This window comes from Nannobrachium achirus (genome assembly GCF_963921795.1).
Source record: "Nannobrachium achirus genome assembly, chromosome: 10".
Classification (NCBI taxonomy): Eukaryota; Metazoa; Chordata; class Actinopteri; order Myctophiformes; family Myctophidae; genus Nannobrachium; species Nannobrachium achirus.
Genome location: NC_137819.1, coordinates 59,848,489 through 59,869,343, shown reverse-complemented (window position 1 = coordinate 59,869,343; position 20,855 = coordinate 59,848,489). Strand labels below are relative to the sequence as shown.

General features: G+C 43.3%; 1 protein-coding gene across 1 annotated transcript in view; it reads right to left on the bottom strand.

The window, feature by feature from the left end:
* Positions 1–20,855, bottom strand: part of LOC308293196 (RNA-binding motif, single-stranded-interacting protein 3-like) — a 527,253-nt gene that overhangs the window by 149,978 nt on the left and 356,420 nt on the right. Inside the window, exons 6-7 of the mRNA XM_080735633.1 lie at positions 14,337–14,416; positions 771–864 (exon numbers count right to left, since the gene is read on the bottom strand). Of these exons, the coding sequence (XP_080591759.1) occupies positions 771–864; positions 14,337–14,416 (174 nt within the window). The remainder of the gene's footprint in view (positions 1–770; positions 865–14,336; positions 14,417–20,855) is intronic.

Below are 20,855 nucleotides of genomic sequence, written 5' to 3'. Positions count from 1 at the left end.
AGCAGATCACCCCACCCCTCACTGTCTCCATTCTTTATTGCAGGCAGTGGATGGAAAAAGTACTTGTTTTGTTTTACTTAAATAAAAGTATCAATACTGCAGCATAGAAATACTCCGTTACAAGTAAAAGTCCGGACTTCAAAATGTACTTGAGTAAAAGTACAAAAGTATTGGCATCAAAATACTTAAAGTAACAAAAGTACAAAGTACAAAATGTTTGAAAATAGCAGATCTACAAGGTCACAACGTGGCGCGATAAAAGTCACATAAAATCCAAGTCTTACCTAATGTTCTGAGATTCATTTAAAATATTGTCTGTAAATTCTGTACAATGTCAAACAAGTCCCTGTAAACAAACCAACATAAAGTTTAAGTGTATAGAGGGTATCTTCTCATTTCTAAAGTACCAATTTAAGGACTTTTTAAGACCTCTAAAATGACAAATTAAACATTGTCCAAATTGTCAAATATATAGAGGCAGAAATTGTGAAAATAGCCGATCTGCATGCTCACAACGCCTTGCGATGCGAGGCGTTGTGAGCATGTAGATCTGCTATTTTCACAATAGAACCATGTTAAACCAAATGTAATGTAGCACTGTAATATTGGATCATTCCGTTCTTGACAATAAGCAATCCTACTGTTTGAATGCTGTACAGACGCACATATGGAGCAAAAATAACAATAGAAAAAAATACGTTTTTTTTTCAACTTTCTCTGGTGGGAGTCGACTTGTCGACTTTTTCGTTAATGCCCTAGATGCAGGGTACCGTCTCTTGGCCCTGATGCGGGCTCTCTCTGCGGGGCCCTGGCGTGCCAGGGAGCGTCCCCTCATGACCCGGAGCCTGGCGCTGCTCCTCAGAGCTGCGGTGGTTCCACACAGACACACTGGGTGTCAGATGGCTCCCACCAGCAGATCGAGGGGGGAAGTAAATCTGCAGACTGGGAACGGTGCCGGGATTTTCCCCCCGGCCGGCGTAATCGCATTCACATGCGGGGGTTTGTTCTTGTGTATATACACACCGCGCCACCTGCACCGCAAGGAAGGAGGCAGCTTTCGCTGTGTGTGTGTGCTTTAAAAGACTGCTTTGGAACCGGCCCTGCTCAAACCACTTCCAAAAAACACAGGCAGACAGTCGGAGAGAGAAAGGGAGAGAGAGAGAGATAGAGAGAGAGAGAGAGAGAGAGAGAGAGAGAGAGAGAGAGAGAGAGAGATGACTGCAGACAGACATTGCGGTCGAAAAAGGAAATTGTGAAAACAGACAATGTAAGAGAGAAAGGGAGGATGACAGAGAGAGAGAGAGAGAGAGAGAGAGAGAGAGAGAGAGAGGGGGGGGGGCGGCAGAGAACAAATAGAAGCAGGAACAGTGCGTACATCTTGCATGTTTCCGCTGGCTCCCATCTCCAGGGTCCTTCCTCAGGCGGTTTCTATTATTTATCCAGCATCTATCGGACCAATCCGAGCCAACTTTTCATCTCAGCTGCCATCCTGGCATGACGCAGACACGGGGGAACAACAACAAACAACAGAGGAAGTTGGAGAGGGAATGCAGGGCTATGATATGCAACAAAATACTTGGCTTTAGCTCTTGGTGATTTGTGCGTCGGGTGGTTGGATTAATCCGAAACTTTTCAGTGTCCAACGGAACCTAAAATCTCTCACGGACAGAATCAGCGGCACGGCGGAATCTGTCGGCAGCGCTGCCCTAAACATGTCATGTTGTTGTTAGGATAGTCTCGTGTAGCCGGACAACTATTCCACAATCTCCGAATGCTATATAGAGTCTGGAACTACAATTCCCAAGCGGCGACTGCGAGTATCGGAAGTAGCCACTGCTGCACTGAACTGTAGTCCCATTGGAAACGTAACAGAAACTAGCAAAGAGTCAGTCGAGCAGCATATTCTGGTTATGTGTGTATAGTTTAAGAAAACATCTGAAAACATCATGAAAGTAACACCAAAAACACCAGAGAAAGACGAAATAACGCCCTAAAAATATTGAAAGGAGACATAACGCTACTGCACCAAGGGAGCGGGTGCGTCACATCCGCTTTATCTCGCACTCATCGCTAGAACTTCCATCTCCCAGACTGTATGCCGGGATTTGCAAAATCGTGGAGGCAACAGTCTAGCCACGCGAGACTATTGCTAGAAGGAATAAACACAGAAGCACCCGGGAGGAAGTGGACTAAGAAAGGGGAGGAGCCAAACCGAGTTCCTGTTTCTACACACATTTTTTTCCCACTTCTTTTTTACCGGATGGGTTCCCAGATTGAACAGGTTTTATCCACTCCACCAAGTTGCAAATTGGATGAATTAACACTGAGGATTCTACTGTGTTGTTTGGCAAACATCAAAACTTTTTCATGAGATGTCACGTCGTGCTCATCCTTGCCAACTGATCAGCCATCCGCTTGGTGAAGCGGTAAAAGCATTCTCCCCTCCGCCGCGGACCCGAAGATATTCCCTTTCCTTTCCTGCACCCGCTGTCAGAACTATAGGCTATGAAATCAAAATTAAACAGTGAAAAGGAGTGCCAACCGCGTACTGCGTAACTCTGCAAACACGCGACATCAAAACCTTATCAGTTCCCCTTCGGCCCGCGGCTTGACGTACGACATGGGTTTCAACGTGAGATTACTCACCTGCCAAAAGAGAACAATAGCTAATGTATCTATGGCTGTGCTCCATTAAGAGCAAGGTGTCAGCCGTAAGCTGCTTTAATGCATTGCATGAGAAAGGGCCTTAAGCCACTTAGGCCTCGGATTATTGAATGCTTTAACTGTTGAAAAATAGCAGATATACAAGCTCACAGCGCGGCACCGAGTGCCGCGCTGCGAGCTTGTAGATCTGCTATTTTTGAAAAAACATGATTTTTTTTGCAAGTCTTTGAATATATATTTTTAAAAGCGAACATTTGTGACTCAAATATTTGCTTCTGGGGGGTCCCTGATACAAAAAGATTTGAGCCAGGAGTCGGCGGCCAAATACATATAATTCTAGGGGTCCTTGGCATGAAAGTTTGAGAACCACTGACATAGTTAAAGGGCTACTGTCACCTAAAGGGGTTGAGGGGCAGATTACACTGTGACATGAGCTTCTCTGAAAACGGTCTGAAACAGTCTGAAGCTCATGTCACAGTGTAATCTGCCCCTCGCCCCCCAACAACAGCTGACCAGTACAGCAAGTAGTCATACAGTCAGGCTATACAGACAATTAATTTGATTGGCTTATAATTGCGCATCCCACAATGACATCATAAAAAAATATTAACTTATTTTTTTTAAATGATTCTTAAAGTGGCAGTAACCCTTTAGGTGACAGGCCCCCTTAAAAAAAAAAAAGAAAAAAAAAAAACTTAGAAGGATTTAGAAGACTTATAGAATCGGGTCAAAAATATTCAAAGACATGACCGGACCCCCATCTCAAAACATTTAGTTCCAGGGACCCCCCAGAAGCAAATTTTTAGTAAGAAATGTTCGCTTAAAACACGCATATATTCAAATTTTTGCACACATTTTCACGACTTTTCAAAAATGGCAGATCTACAAGCTCGCAGCGCGGCACTCGGTGCCGCGCTGTGAGCTTGTATATCTGCTATTTTTCAACAGTTAAAGCATAAGACGATGGTTTTAAAGTAATAATGCGCGATAATGCGTACCCCGGTCTAAATAGCTTAATCGGCGAGGCATGCCGCAGTCAGGGATTAAATCAATTTTATTGGTACCTTCTGTGACTTTCCTCAACGCTCAGGGTCACACTGTAAATCAACACACATCCCCTGTTGGGCTCACTTCAGCCTGCTTTATGGCTTCAGACACATATCATAAATTGTCATTTTTTCCCCCCCTTCCTTCCTTCCGTCTCGTACCTATTTTGTGAATTCACGACGACGAAGAAAAAAACTTTTTCTCGACTTTTAAATAAACTCCAGATTTGGGGATGTTTCGTTGTGTGTTTGAAAAACTACAACAAATATGTTTTTTGTGTATATGCATCTGTCAGTCTGCGCCGAGTGATATTCCATTGTTGTGTGAATGTCTGTGTGTGTGTCTGTGTGTGTGTGCGTGTGTGTGTGTGTGCGCGCATGCACATCTGTTTACTGAGGAAAGAGGCTGCCGCATTGCACAGAATATCTAAACAGCTGTTCCATCAAGACTATCGATCACGTCCCCGTCTCCAAACCAGAAACACGCGGTACAGTAGCATGGAGAAGAGCAGGGTTTGCCAAAACCTTCTCGGCTCAAAAGCCCCGATAAAGAAATACTGATATATCTCCCCGGGACACAAACTTAGAAAAATACATTATTAATTTACCACTTAAGCCCTATTACAGGGGTCTTCAACGTTTTCAGGCCACGGACTCCTTAGTTGAGACAGAGATGAAGCAGGGACCCCCACAACCTGTTCATAGATTCCATATAGTTTCATTGTTTGACAGCACAATCATCAGTGTATTTTGGATTCATGTCAATGTGTGTTTTCAGATATTTAACCACTTGAACCGTCAATACTTAGTGCTCCTGAAATTAACGGATTATAAAGTCCACGATGCCACCTTCAGGCTGCATTCACTCCCGTTATCTTATTTTGAAGGCCAGAAGTCCACAGCGTAAACACTTCCGGTCTGACGTCATCGCGTCCTGCGCCGGAACCCATCGTTGTTTACGTGGTGTCATGGCGGATCGGCTCTGAGCTTTTCTCCATGTGCTTTATAAGCGAGCATCTGCCTCCATCTTCGCTTCTAAAGACGTAGTTTTGAGATAATGGACATTAAAGATGAGATCCCCCGTCCACCTCAATGTTATGGGATGACTATTTTGTGCTCGTGGAGCCGTGATGATGAGAAATCAGCGACGGATTTCGGCTCCGGACCTTCCGCCATTGTACTCGGTAATATATCCGCCGTTACAGTAATATATTACTTTTCACGAGTATACTCGGGATTGGCACTCCGGGTACTCTCAGTACTTTTCACGAGTCTTCTCGGGATTGGCACTATATGAGTTAATAAACCTGACCTTTCACTCTGTACTTAGTCTGCTCTCTCTCCCCTCTACACCAAAGCTCTTTGCCGAAAATAGATGATCTATAAGCTCACAACGCCAGATGATCTATAAGCTCACAACGCCTCTCAGCGCGAGGCGTTGTGAGCTTGTAGATCTGCTATTTTTGGCTTAAGTTCTCAGAATATGGACGCTAGGGTCCAAGTGGTTAATTCACCAGGTTAGCATTCACCAGCGTCTACAGGTTAGCAGGTTAGCATTCACCAGCGTTAGATTTACTGAGGTTAGGGTTATGGTTAGGTTTTAGGTGACACCTCCATTTAGAATAATGGAATTCAATCTTCTGAATAGCCGATGTGTAGCCGCCCAGACCACAAACCGAATAGTTAGCATAGTTTAGTAACAGTGTTTTGATTGAGGCAGTTGGAACAGTTTACAAGTCATACAACACCCCCCATCCGATCATACTTACATGTAGACACCGGACACAAAAGCAGCAAACAAAAGACTTCGTTAACATCGATATCAATAGCGAAAAAGGCGCCCAAAGAGGTTACAACAGCGTCCGGTGTGATCGTCATCTACATGTAAGCATGTCCGGATGGGGAGTGTTGTATGACTTGTAAACTGGTCCAACTATTGGGTTTGTGGTCTGGGCGGAGATTTGATCCAGTGCAATGTGTTTTTTATTGCCTGGGAGGAAACCTAATGCAATTTTACCGAGCACAATTGTGTGATTGTGCGGAATTCAATGGCGTTAACATCCGGTTAGTGGCTATATGATTCACGTCGAGCTGAATGTGTACTTTCCCGCATCCCATGGAACACACTGGCATGTAGGATAAATACACTAGGAAGACCTCTCAGGGCGACATGCGACGGGCGAGGTCTTGGCCGCCTGTCCAGTGATGTATATCGGGACCACTGAGATGGTGTGATGCTGCTGTACTGTATGGATGTTTCCTTCCCCCTGTGGGGGGGGGGGGGGGGGGTGACATGTCAATAGTCAATAATCCTCCATCCACACCTTCTGTGTCTGCCTTACACCTGAATAACACCCCCCCCCCCCCCCCCCCCCAAATCGCCTGTCACAGGGTGATTGAGTGGCCAGACTGCGCTGTCAGATAACAACCAGAAGGGACATGGAGTGCTGTGTGCGTGTGCGTGCGTGTGTTTGTGTGTTTGTGTGTGTGTGTGTGTGTGTGTGTGTGTGCGTGTGTGCGCGCGTGTGCATCTCTGTACGTGTTGGAACTGCTAATCAGTAAAGTAAAAAACAAAACAAGGACCGGATCTCATTAGCATCAGCTGGATGTTGACATTGCTTTCGGGTCAAGGCTACTGACGCGTGACCGTGTTTGCATGTGTGTCCGCGGAAGTGTGCGTGCGTGTGTTTGGTTTAGAGCAGTGTGAGACAAGCGGCCATGGTTGACACACACACACACACACACACACACACACACACACACACACACACACACACACACACACACACACACACACACACACACACACACACACACACACACACACACACACACACACACACACACACACACACACACACACACACACACACGTAGCTCCTGCTGAGCTGTGAGCTGGGACCCCCTAGGGGGTCCACCAAGCTGTCAGAGCAGGATGGATGAAGAGGCTGCCCTGCAACGCAACACACTCTGGGGAAATACCACCAACATGACGCACGCACGCACGCACACACACACAGCATGAACACAAATGAGGCAGCTAGCTCACCTGCAATCACAAACATCCAGGCACGTGCATGCACGCATAGACACCAAAGGGGTCTTGAGCCCCTGCCCTTTTATCGGCCTGTAAAAAGTGCCCTCTCTCCAGACCACGAATGCAGTTTTCACTACTGTGAAAGAAATGCAAATGCCCCTCTTTCCATGCCATACATGAAGGCTGCATTCAAGAGAATTGCCTTGTCCAAACTCTCCTGAACTTGAACGCAGAAGCTTATTTTGAAATAATTGCCTTCACCGTGTAGACATCCATGCCGTTACGCCACATCTCCGGTATTGACTTGATTATGCTTAGTTCAGTGTGGTATCAAGCAGTGAAAATAGCCGACCTCAAAGCTGACGCGAGCTTGGAGGTCTGCTATTTTTGATGCTTCCACTAAAAGGCCTGCCCTTTTAGATATTTCAGCCCCTGCCTCTCTAACATTCTCTGCACGTCCCTGCAAACGTGTGTATACAGGCACGGACTGACGGAGGTTAAAGTACAACAGTTCAACATAGACAATTGCTTACGGTTATTCTCACAAAATATTTACGTGAACAAATAAATGGAAGGACGGGGACAAATCAGATTCGCTTGGAAATCGGATATTGTTTACCAAGCGTTTCAGCGACCACAGCTATGCCTCAAAGTACTGCTTTTTTTTACTATCAATTACCCCACCCCATGAAACCTTGAATTCACGGAGAGAGTTTGTTTTTCTCGCATTCCTTTACGGTGAATGAAGAATCCAAAAACAGGATATACTTGGAAATACTTGAGGAACAGAGGGAAATATTCTGCAAGGCAAGAAAAACAACAATTCTTCATGAATTCAAGGCGCTGATAGAAAGACAAAGTCATTTTGAGGGTGAAGAACTCCGTCAATCAGGGCTAGACCATGTGTATTATTTTGAATGGGAATGGAGGGGTATATTAAAGATGCAGTGCCCCCCCTAAAACATGATTATCAGATTATGATAATACTAGAAGGAAGATTTCTTCAAAAAAGAAAAAGAGTACAGAAAGAGTTAAAATTAGTTTTTTATGTGGCCACACCCACCCGTTCATTAAGTATGCCTGGTTGTTCGGGTGGGTGGTGACCCAGCTGAAGTTAGCCACACCCACAGTGTTGGGTGAATGGTAAAGGGGGAGGGGGTGATTATATGATGTCATTTAATCACTGTTTTTGGATCGGTACTTTTGGCCCACAAGGTGTCAGCCTCCAGGAAGAAACCCCAAATACAAAGGGACTACATAATTGCTCATAATAACCACACCAGGGGGTCTAATGAAGTACTGTCAACCTCATAGTCACATGAAAACCAGAAACAATAAGAACTATACATTTAGGAAATGGTGTTTGAACAGTTGAATCCACCTGCCCCCAGTGTTGTTTTTGACAGCAAATTTTGATTTCGTTTTTGTCATAGTCTTTTGAATAAAAAGTAATTTTAGTCAACTGAAAAGTTTTAGTTTTAGTCGACTAAATATAATAAGATTTTAGTTGACTAAATCTACAGTTGATTTAGTCAACTAAAAATGTGTTTTGGGTTTTGGCAGCCCTTGATGGCATCGTAATGACTGATTTTACACTTGGTTTTGTGCTGAAAATAGCCGGAAATCTATTTTCATTACGCAACACCTGAGATCAACCAAACATAAAATGACTTTCTCCTCCACTAGTCCCTCCCTAACATGTTAGTCTAGTTTTTATTTTGTTGATGAAATTGTCAACATGTTTCAGTCATCACAGCTTAGTTTTTATTTTGTTTTCGTCAGTGAAAAAAACACAGTCGACAAAAAATGTTGTCATAGTTTTAGTCGACGAAATCAACACTGCCTGCCCCAAACATTTTCCATACTCAAGGCTGTGACGTTGTGTGGAAGTAGCTTTCTCCTGCTCGACCACACAACTCCACAAGTACACTCACTGTGTCTCAGTGGAAAGTCATTTACAATTGTGTAAAAAAGCAACTGTTACTGTGGTCTACATTTTCTCATAGTATCTGATGTTGTCCCTTATCTATTGGAGTGTGTGTGTGTGTGTGTGTGTGTGTGTGTGTGTGTGTGTGTGCGTGCGTGCGTGCGTGCGTGCGTGCGTGCGTGCGTGCGTGCGTGCGTGCGTGCGTGCGTGCGTGCGTGCGTGGATGTGTTTATGCAGATTCTGTCTATACAGATTTTCTTCAGATTTATGATTTATGATATTAGCATGGAATTCACCCCTTGTCAACCTTCTGATCTGTTCCGCCTTTTTATGTTGAATTTGCTAAAAACATGCCCAGTCACTATACTGCACCTGAGGCTCCTTTTTTACTGAAACCAAGTTTAAAATGAGAATTGAATTCACAAAATAACAATAAGAAGCAACTGCATTTCAATGGTAGTGGATGGAGAGAAAGGACTTTTGTCCCACCAAGACACAGCAACCAATGGGTGCGAAGAGCGGCGGTATGGGCTGGGACTTGACACAGGGTGAATTGTATGTGCCCCTGAACGTGTTCAATTCACTCTCATAGTTGAAAACCATTTCATAATTGGCCCATTTATTCATCGCCACGTTCGTCTTCATTTAATTGAAACATCAGGGGTACTGGAGAAAAGGAGCACTTAAAGAGGAGGATGTGAAAACAAAACACACACAGTACAGCAGTTCTACTAATTGGAGGTCTTAGCAGTGACATCTCAAACAAAGTATCAGACGCTTACTGCTGCATAATTAAGTTTCGAGCCGTGAACATTAGAAGAATGACGTTTTTAAATTAAAAAACAAGTGTTCTGACAAGAGAGAGGCCAAAAAGCTTATTGGTGCACAAGAGAGGAGGATATGAGTCCAATGTCCCCATGTCTCTATCCTCAGACAAGGCATTAAAATAGAATTATCGTTATTATCGTTGCTATCACACAGAAACCTAGCTTGCCACTGTCTGGCCAAAACCTCTTAACTCCATTTTTTTTGGCATAAATCAGGGCTATTGAACACCCTTTACATCTGAGTGTTGGTTAAAATAATATTGAACCAATAGAAAGTAGTAAAAAGTGCTTGGGACAAAACCTCCTAACTCCACACTTTCTGCCAAACCAGCTCCAACTCCACCTGATTGGCCCTCTCTTTTTTTCATAAATATGTGCTATTGAACACTCTTTACGTCTGTGTGTTGGTTAAAATAATATTGAACCAATGAAAAGTAGGAAGAAGCCCTTTGGTCAAAACCTCCTAACTCCACTTGAGCTCATTTTCCCGAAAATGAACATTTTGGAGGTTTCGGCCCGACAGCATCATAAAGTGATGCCCTGTTTTATACTTTGTGGTTTGACAGTGTTATCGTAGAGATCTTCTGTTTTCTTTATATTTGATTATTAAACACCCAAAATCAAGTTATTATAGAAGGAAAGGAAACACGTGATGCCAGGGATGTGCCATGTCCGGCCATGACGCTCACCATGGGTGCCATGAAATACATGGCAGTGAATGGAGCCAATAAATAATCACTATTTATGACTGACTGAGACCTTTTGTCATTTAATCGGCTAAGGAATATGAAAGAAGACATATCAGAGGTTGTTTTCTAATCACTTGCTTTTCGATGTGCACCGTACATAATTGTATTGAAGATCTAAACAGCGGGAGATATCGTTTCTGTCTCTGAAGTATCGCGAGATTTGGTTGCCAGACAGAAAACGGTGGACAGTCTCGCACGTTCAGAAAGCTACTTTGTGCTCTTTGGATACGGTAGCTCTATAAAATTACACAGTGCGGAAATCAGATATTTAGGTCTATATATAATAAAGACCCCCCAAATAATCATATTTTAACTGGGGACCCCCCGATCCTGACGAGCACTAAGAGTTGAGACATTACATTTTGCATAACACGGTTTTATTGTGAAAATAGCAGATCTACATGCTCACAACACATCGCGTTGCGGGACGTTGTGAGCATGTAGATCAGAAATGTTCACAATTTCTGCCTGTAGTATTTGACAATTTGGCCAATGTTTAATTTGTCATTTTAGAGGTATTAAAAAGTACTTAAAATGTCACTTTAGAAATGTGTAGATAGATACCCTTTATACTGTTGAGTGAGAAAACAACATTGCACATTAAGTTAATCATCTGGGGACCCCCCAAAATAATTTGCACAGGTTGAGAACCACCTAATTACAGTATCTGTTGAAATTTGGGAAATAATCATTCAACATAACTATCCCGGACATAATACCTATATGCCAATTGAAAACACACTAATGTTAATGTCACCGTACACTTTAATCGGACAATTGTAATACTTTCTGCACAATCTTATATCACCAAAGCATAACTCTTCTCACTGTAAAGCTTTGTACCGTATGTCGAATGCACAGTACAGAATGTAAAGAAGCACGTCAAGTCAACTTTGTATAATACCCTCTTTTTCTTTTGTAGAAATCTGCTGCTCAGCATGTTTATGCGTGCGCACCCTTCACAAATATGGCCCGGCCCCCGGGACATCAAACAAGTACAGAAAACTTTGACGGTATGTGTTTCCTAAGCAGCCATCATGGATGGGGAACACAAAGGAGAAGATTAAAGAGCCCACCAGAAGGAGAACAGATCCTATCAACTCCAGCGCGGTCACAGACACATAAAGCACAGGCACAACAAGAACTGCAGCAAAACGTGGGATCCGTCTCACTGTGGCTTATCAGCTCACATCAATAACAACAAAGTACAATGAAAGTCCCAGCGACAGCCAGTAACCGACCAACACATAGCAAACGGCAGCTACACCCATAGTGTTGGAGTGCACCAGCTAATCCATTGCAAAGAATAATCAATGAATAACTAGTAAGACGCCTAAGGGCGTCAAGCGAGGTCACGCCATGTCTTGGCCATCTGGCCAGATATATATAAATATTTATATATCTTCCCTATCAGACTCACCTCACCACTACTCACCAGTAAGACTCCCTAATCGGGAGATAAGCGACCGTCAGGTCACATGTATACGTGTCTAAAAACGTGTCTAAAAAAGAAAACGAAATGTCAAAACTCTAATAACCTTGCTAAAGAACGGTATCGGTCCTGTACGACTATATGACTATTCAACACCTTATAAAGTCCACACTGACGGGTCACATGGATCCGAGCGGTAAATCTATAAGCTTGGCAGCACCTTTAACAAGCCATTAACAATAATAAGGCCCGGCCCGACCGTGCGGCCCGAAACCTTAAAGGCGAAGGTCAGAGTGATATTACCTCTTTAAAGGTTCCCATTACGACTCAGGCCCTCGCCTGCCCTGCCCCTTTAACAGCCCGCCGGCCGTGGCAACGAGGAGGACGAGGAACGCCGAATGAATATGCAGATGATGAGAACCCTCTCCTCACCGCGTCCGCATAGTAAAGGAGATTTCTATGGGGCCAGAGGGAACATTCGCGGCGTTAATTAAAGGCGGTGTGTGTGTGCGGTGGGCACACGTGCGTGTGTGTGTTAGTGTGCGTGGGCGCACGTGTGTGTGTGTGTGCGTGTGGGTGTGTGTGTGTGTGTGTGTGCGTGCAGTGTGACTGCGGAGGTCCTGTCAGTCCAACAGAGAGATTCAAGGTCTCTTACAGAGGTGTCAATTGGGTATGGCAAGCTATGGCAGCTGCCATAGCTTGGCTACAGGGGGGAAATAATAAAATTTACTTTTCATCGTGCCTGTTGCTAAGGTATCTCCGTATCTCTCTCTCTCTCTCTCTCTCTCTCTCTCTCTCTCTCTCTCTCTCTCTCTCTCTCTCTCTCTCTCTCTCTCTCTCTCTCTCTCTCTCTCTCTCTCTCTCTCTCTCTCTCTCTCTCTCTCTCTCTCTCTCTCTCTCTCTCTCTCTCTCTCTCTCTCTCTCGCCTCGCTTACTTTCACCATTTAATGCTCTTCTCCAGGTAACTTGTTTTCGTCCTTTTTTCCTGTCCACTTTCTCCCCTATCTATCTATCTATCTATCTATCTTGTACCCTTCGTTGCGCCGTGTTTGCTGTTAGCCGCGGAAACAAGGAACGACCCTGTCGGGGCTGGGAGACACGTTTCAGTGGAAATGGACAACAGAGAGCGCAATCTGTTCATTTTCCCCCCTTTCCTCTCCTCCAGGGGTGTCACACCAAATTCTGGGCCCTGGGTACAAGGATTCACTCACATTTGGTGCTTTAACTGTTGAAAAATAGCAGATATACAAGCTCACAGCGCGGCAAGATCTGCTATTTTTGAAAAATCGTGAAACTTCAAATCCTCCTAAGGTTTTTTGAAAACCTATGACAGGTGGTGCTCAAACCTTTTCATGTGAAGGACCCCCAAAATGATACGTATTTGGCCACGGACCCCCATCTCAAAATATTTAGTTCCAGGGACCCCCCCACAAGCAAAATTTGAGTTACGAATGTTCGCTTAAAGAATACATACATACATTCAAAGATTTGCACACATTTTCACGACTTTTCAAAAATAGCAGATACACAACCTCACAGCGCGGGCACTCGCTTGTGTATCTGCTATTTTTCAACAGCTAAAGTATAAAATAATGAAGGCCCCTCCACCTTGGGCCCTAGCAACTCAGTCCCACTCCCCCCACCCCCCCCCCCCCCTTGTGACACCCCTGCCTCTCCTCTCTACCTCCTTTCTCTGTCATTCTCTCTCTGCGTGTCCTTTGCCCTCTCTCCTCTCCTCTCCTCTCCCTCCGTTTCTTCTTCTCCCCGCGTCGTCGCCGTCTAAGTGAGAGGACGGGAGGGAGGGAGGGAGCGAGGGAGGGAGGGAGGGAGGGAGGGAGGGAGCGAGGGAGGAGGAGAGCCCGGAGAAGAAGGAGGAGAGCTGTGAGCAAGGAGCTCTTAACTAGATTGCTAAAGAACACAAGAGGTCTGAGTTGGAATATTAAAAAGGGTTTTCTCCACTACGGCCTGCAGCAGCAGAGAGAGAGAAAGAAAGAGAGAGAGGGAGGGAGGGGTGAGGGATGGAGGGATGAAGGGAGAGAGGCAGGACTTCGAGAGAAGAAGGGGGAGAACGTGAGGAAGAGAAGGTTAGAGGGAGAGAGCGAGAGAGGGGGGTGAGAGGAATTGAAAGGGGGAGGAAGAGAGGTAGGGTTAGGTGGGGTGATGAGAGAGAGAGAGAGAGAGAGAGAGAGAGAGAGAGAGAAGAGGACAGAAGGGAACAAATTGGCGTCAGTGATTCAGTTCGTCACTGTCAGCCAGAAATCTTGCATCTTGCTTCGTCATACAAGAGTGAACACAGAAAAGTAGTGAAAACAGCAGATCTACAAGCACACAACGCCTCGCGGCGCAAGGCGTTGTGTGCTTGTAGATCTGCTATTTTCACTCGCTTAAATCATTTCTAAAATGATAAATCCAAAACGAACGGTTTCGGACATACAAGGTTTCCGCCCCGACAACGGCGGGTCGTAGCTTTTCAGGTTGTCGGAAGCAGAGTTGTAAGTAATCTATCACCCTGTCAGACTCCTCCCATCACACTGCAGAAACCACACGGAGAGAGAGAGACGGGGAGAGAGGAGAGACAAAACTAAAAGAAAGAAACGAAGAGGACGCGAAAATAGATTAGAGAGTGGAAGGAAGTAAAACGAGGAGGGACTGACCTGGAATACCTGGTGGAGTTTTAAGGTACTTTCCGTTGAAATGCTGTATGACCACCTCACACTTCTCTGTGGACTCCATTCTGCAGAGGGTGGGGGGGGGGGGGGGGGAGAGAGAGAGAGAGAGAGAGAGAGAGAGAGAGAGAGAGAGAGAGAGAGAGAGATGTCGGTCATTTCAGTATAAAGCCATTTTCAGAAATGTTACACCTGATTTACACTTACTGAAAAAGTAGCAGATCTGCAAAGCTCACAATGTGCTGGAGTGCGACCACATTGTTAGCTTGTAGATCTGCTCATATGATCATATCATAGCAGTACACCTGCGCGCAACTAGGTATAAACCAGCCTATACTCAAGCTTCTGAGATCTGAATGAGATCATCCTGGGATACAAACAGAGCAGCTTAAAATATAATCCTAAAAAAAGAAATAGCAAAACAAGTTAACGTATTCATTGAAATTGGGAAATACAAAAACAAACAAAATGTAACCGTAAATACATATTTTATACCATATCAATCAAGAATCAACCTAATCTCTCTGTTACTTTTAGTTGCTGTACAGGAAATTGTGCACTTAGATTGTACATGCAGTTATTCCACTTTGATTTGATTGTATATGTTCTATGTTCTGTACTGTATAGATGTTTTCAAACTAAGTGGGTCAGCTGTTAGCTTGACTGGCACCCTGGCCACAATATGCAATGTGAATGGCATGAACCTGCAGACACCGGAAGTGGCGGAAGTGCTGCGGGTTAGGACGCTACGTTATGCGTTGCAGTTTGTTTACATTCGCTAGCGAAACAAACCTAAATAGATTGAAGCTCTTAACTCGTTCTTAATAGGTGTCCTTTGTCAGAATCCATGTTTTTGTTTCGATATTATTTATTACGAGCGCAACCGAAGGGTCGTCAGCGGGGAATACACCACACTGTGAAAAAACAATAACATCTGGAGAAATTCTCCCGGCGAAAGTAGCACTGTTTAATGCTGTATAAGCCTATGGTCGTAACCAGGCTTTTCTCTTCACAGATGAGTAAGCCTGGCTACATGAGGCTACTAGGTTGGCACCTGTAAGTTATCATCTTTTAATTGACAGTCGAATCTCGCATCCTGTTTTGAACCAATATTTGTTGCATAAGGTGTCACGAACACATCGCTGAATGTAACAACAATGAAAAAAAAATGTAATGGAAAGGTCAATAAATGTGTCATAGGTACTATACAGATCCGTCTCGAAAAATAAGAATATTGTGTGAAAAAGCATTGCAGATGCCCTAGCACCCCAAATCATAACCGACTTCGGAAACTTCCCACTGGACTTCAAGCAACTATGATTTCAGAAGGTTGACATTTCTATTATAAATCCTTGTTTTGAGTGGTCTCGTGTAATATTGTAATATTTTGAATTATGGACTTTTGATACTCATAAGCTGTATGCCATAAAAATTCAAAGCGTTAACAAAAAAAGGGTTGGAATAATTCACTGAATGTCCAATGTATCTAGAATATATGAAAGTTTCAAGAAATATATCGTCGTTGTCGGGTGGAAACCTTGTATCTCCAAGTTGTATGTTCTTTCGCAAAGTAAAGCCCTGCTTCGTCATACAAGGCCGTCGCACAAAAGTAGTGAAAACAGCAGATCTACAAGCATGCTTGTAGATCGGCTGTTTTCACTAGTTTAAATCATTTTTAAAATGCTAAACGCAAAACGAACGGTTTTGGACATACAAGGTTTTCATCCGACAACGACGATATGAAAGTTTCAAGAAAGTTTACTTTTACACAACGTTCTTTTTTTTTTTTTTTTTTAAGGATCTGTAGTAGCGCCCATGTCTCTGTGTCTGCCCTGAGGCGCTGTCACAGGTTGCCCTGTAGCTAAAGACTCCTCCGGAGCTGTGCGGTGCGGTGTGCGCCTGGGCTTTTTGGAACTCCCCCACACGTCCACAACGGAGGAGAAAACGTATGCAGAAACACAGGTGGGAAGCCGGGAAGAGTCAAACACTTGGTCTTGACAGCATCAGTGGGGAATGAATATAAAGTGAACCGCGAGGCAATACCAGGCGAATGTTTTATGTGTGCATCGCCCCAAGGTGGCCTGTCAGACATCAGACAGCTCGTCCCAGGAGAGCAATGCTCCCATAACGTCAGAACACGGAATACCCAAGCAGCAAGTGTCACAGGTCTTTATACCCCAGGCATCTCCCTTCTCCCGGGGTCTCTTATTTCACTGGTTCTCAACCTGTGGGTCGGGGACCCCCAGGGGGGTCCCTTCAAATTATTTTGGGGCGGTTCCCAGATGATTGCCTTAAAGAAGTAGTTCACCCCCAAAATGACTTTTTTTTCCTATTGATTGCTAACGGTATGGAGGATTGAGTTCAATAATATTTTTTTTTTTGTATTTGTCGCATTCCTAAGACAAGAACATGGATTATAGTAAATTGATTCAGGATGTGCCCCGAATGGGGGTCAATTTATTGTAATCAAATTATTATCTTAGGAATGCAACAAAAAACTCAAAATATTATTGAATTCAAGTCTCCATGGCGTGAGTAATCAATAGAAAAAATAGCATAGAAAAGAAATAGCAAAACAAGTTAACATATTCATTGAAATTCATCATTGGGTAGAAAACACACAAACTGTAACTATGCATAAATCAGGGATTGACACTAACGCTTGCCCGACTGCCGGGGGCAAGTAAAAAAAGAGGTCGGGCAGGTGAAGTTTGCTACTTAGTTGCCCGACCGGGCAGGTGCACATTTTGAGTAACAATAATGAGATCTGTGCCGACTTGAACAGGGCTAGTATTCAGTCTCTCTCTCTATCTCATTCTAGCTCCCTCCCTCCCAAGTCCATCCCTACACACACACACACACACACACACACACACACACACACACACACACACACACACACACACACACACACACACACACACACACACACACAACACACACACACACACACACACACACACACACACACACACACACACACACACACACACAGCTGCCTGCTCACTCACAAGTGGTGGAAAAGGTACTCAAACACCTATCTTCATATAATTGGTCCTCACTAAAAAATAGCTTTTCTTTTTTTTTCTCAGAGGAGGGTTGTGGGCAGGTCAGAAACCCATCGGCTTGTGACATCATCGATTGGGAATCCAAGCTAATAGAAAATGCAGGCTTTCTATTTCTGAAAAGTTGCAATGTTAAAGTGGAAGCTGTTGTTCTCGTGATAATAAAAATCTAAATATCTTTTTCAAAAATATGGATAATTTTTTTTTTTTGGAAAATGATGATGTCACAAGACGATGGATTTCTGAACTTCACACAGCTCTCCTAAGAGACTTGAGCCGAGTAGAAAAAAAATGTGCTATTTTATTATGAACATTAGTGAGGACCTATTATGAAGATGGGTTGAAAAGTGGCAAAGTCCTCCTTTTTTAAGTAAAGTCAGGAATTCAAAAATGTATTTGCGTAAAAGTACAAAAGTATTGGTATCAAAATGTACTTAATGTACCAAACGTTGTTCTGTTCCCACAACGTGTTGTATACATCCAGTATGTTAACCAAGTTAAACAGACAGCCAAACTCGGTTTTCACGAGCCAGGAAGCGAGCGCCTTGCTCCTTTAATGATTACTGTTCTTCAGTGTGACAGGTGAAAAACGTGTAAAACTGTAGCAAACAGAAAAACAAAGATATAGAAATCTCTTAGCTATCATCAAAATATCACTAAATGAATTTAAACTGGCAAATAAGTGCTAATATGAAATGTAAACAAAGCTACATGAAATGAAATACTGTCTCTGAAAATAGCCGATCTACAAGTTGCCATTAGCATCATATTTTTAACAAACATGAATTATCTGCATGAATTTGCTCATAAAACACAACAAACAGTATTCAGAAAGTGAATCATGTTCAAACTTACAGCCATTGCTTTCGAAGGCGCAAAAAAGGTTCAAGATACAGAAAACACTGCCATCATGTGCTTGTCAGTTTGTTGTCTAATGGAGTCTACTGAGTTATGGAGCTTCTTCTTCCCACAATGCACTGCTAAACCACTGCTGACATGTCAGAATAAGAGTCTGCTATCCTTGGCATTTTATCTTATATTACATTTTAGAACTGCAGCCAGCGGTATTTGTTTGTCACCAACAGACCAAATGCAGCACTCCAATTGGCTAGGACTGATCACGTGGCACACGGAGTTCCCAGAGCCGTATAATGGAGAGTTGCGTCACTCCCGTTCACTTCATGGGGCCAGGTCTTCTACGCACACATCTATTGGCGTATAGTGACAAACGGCGAACCGGAAGTTTACAAAATGCATTGAAGTCTATGAGGTGTAAAGTGACAATGAACCACGTGACCAGCGCTGTTTCTGACCCCGCAGTGACACCACTCTCTGATTATACTGCTCTGGGAGTTCCTAACCGGAAGTGCGTCCGGCGGTCAAATATGTCCGACCGGAAACGTGCGCTGCGGCACAATAGTTCCGCCACAATAGTTCCCCCCCATTTTTTTTTTTTTTTTTTTTTTTTAACTTTTTTTTTTTTTATTAACTTTTTTTTAATTTTATTTTTATTTTATTTATTTTTTATTTTTTAACTAGATGTGAGCGGGCCGAAGGCCCGCGAACCTCTAGTTGGATTACAACCAAATAAACACACAAGCAATGTAAACATAAGTTTCTACCATGAACATAAAGCATGAACTCAAACTGAGGGCAGAATAAAAGTAAAAGTACGGATTATGCAAAATGTCCCATTTTTAGTTTTCAAATGTATACAAATCTACTACGAGCTCGAGCTTGTAGATCTGACATGTTGTGAGCTTGGAGCAGGGACGTGCTGGGCCCCTGATTCAGCCCGGGAAAAAGAGTTGGAGAGGCCCTCATTGCGCGCTATAGAAAGAGATCTCTCTCCATAGCGCTGCTGCTACTCAAAGATTTGCCATTTCAGATCATGAGAAGTGACAAGCCAGTGGGCCAATTACTGTACATAAGTTATATTTCGTCGTTGTCGGGTGGAAACCTTGTATGTCCAAAACCGTTTGTTTTGTATTTAACATTTTAAAAAGGATAAACTAGTGAAAACAGCCGATCTACAAGCACACAACGCCTCACACCGCGAGGCGTTGTGTGCTTGTAGATCTGCTGTTTTCACTACTTTTGTGCGACGGCCTTGTATGATGAAGCAGGGGTTTGCTTTGCGATAAAATGTACAAATTTGAAACTTGGAGATACATGGTTTCTGCCCGACATTTTTTTCCTAATGGCCGGCCTGGACCGGCTGGGAATGAACCGGCCGTTCTGGAGTTGTCCCACTTTTCCCAATGGCCAGCACGTCCCTGACTCAAACTGAGGGCAGAATAAAAGTAAAAGTACGGATTATGCAAAATGTCCCATTTTTAGTTTTCAAATGTATACAAATCTTTGGGAAATAGCAGATCTACAAGCTCGAGCTTGTAGATCTGACATGTTGTGAGCTTGGAGCTTGGAACTAAACATAATCAAGTCAATCCTGGACAAGGCAATTCTCTTGAACGCTGCCTTCAGGTATGGCATGGAAAGGAGGCATTTGCATTTCTTTTCATCATAGTAAAAACTGCATTCATGGTCTGGAGAGAGGGCACTTTTTACAGATGGAGAGGGCAGGGGCTCAAGCCCCCTTTGATGTCTATGTTAGTCAGGTCCCTTATGCTTTGATTTATACTTTTGTTGGATTTTTGTGAAGATTTGCAAAACTATACATTTTTGGAAAGGTTATTGTCTAAGGAATCAGAAAATCAATGTTTCCATTTGCCCAGATGTGTTTATGGTGGCCATATTGGAAGTTACAAAATGGCCACCATAAAATTACGTTTTGTAATATCTCAGCCTCTAAATAAGCTGGAAGATTGATTTTAACTGCTAAACCTACATTTTCAGGGTCAAGTAATCCAATGGTGGTAGTTATAAAGCTCAAATAATTACAACATTAACCCTTAGATGCATGACTGGGTCCAAAACGGCCTGGCGTGGTTGTTTTCTTGCATTATTATTATTAATATTATTATTATTTCTGAAGATTTGCAAAACGATACATTTTTGGAAAGGATATTGTCTAAGGAATCAGAAATAAATTCTCCCATTTGCCCAGATGTCTGCGGCGGCCATATTGGAATTGACAAAATGGCCGCTGTAAAATTTATGTTTTGTAATATCTTGACTTAAATAACATGGAACATTGATCTCAATGGCTAAACCTACAGTTTAATGGTCAAGGAATCCAATGGTTCAAGTTATCATTCATTATTTTGTAACATCCCATTGAAATGCATAATCCACCATATGGGTAAAAAATGGCACAGCTCAGGCAGTCAGTCAGATAACTCTTGAGTTATTTTTATTGAGATGTATTTTAGTAGTGAACTTTGGATGTTTGTGTAACCATTTTGAACATCATGACATGTGTAATCATATACAGTTTCTAGCATCATCATAATCTTTTTCATCACTTCAGATTTACACTTGT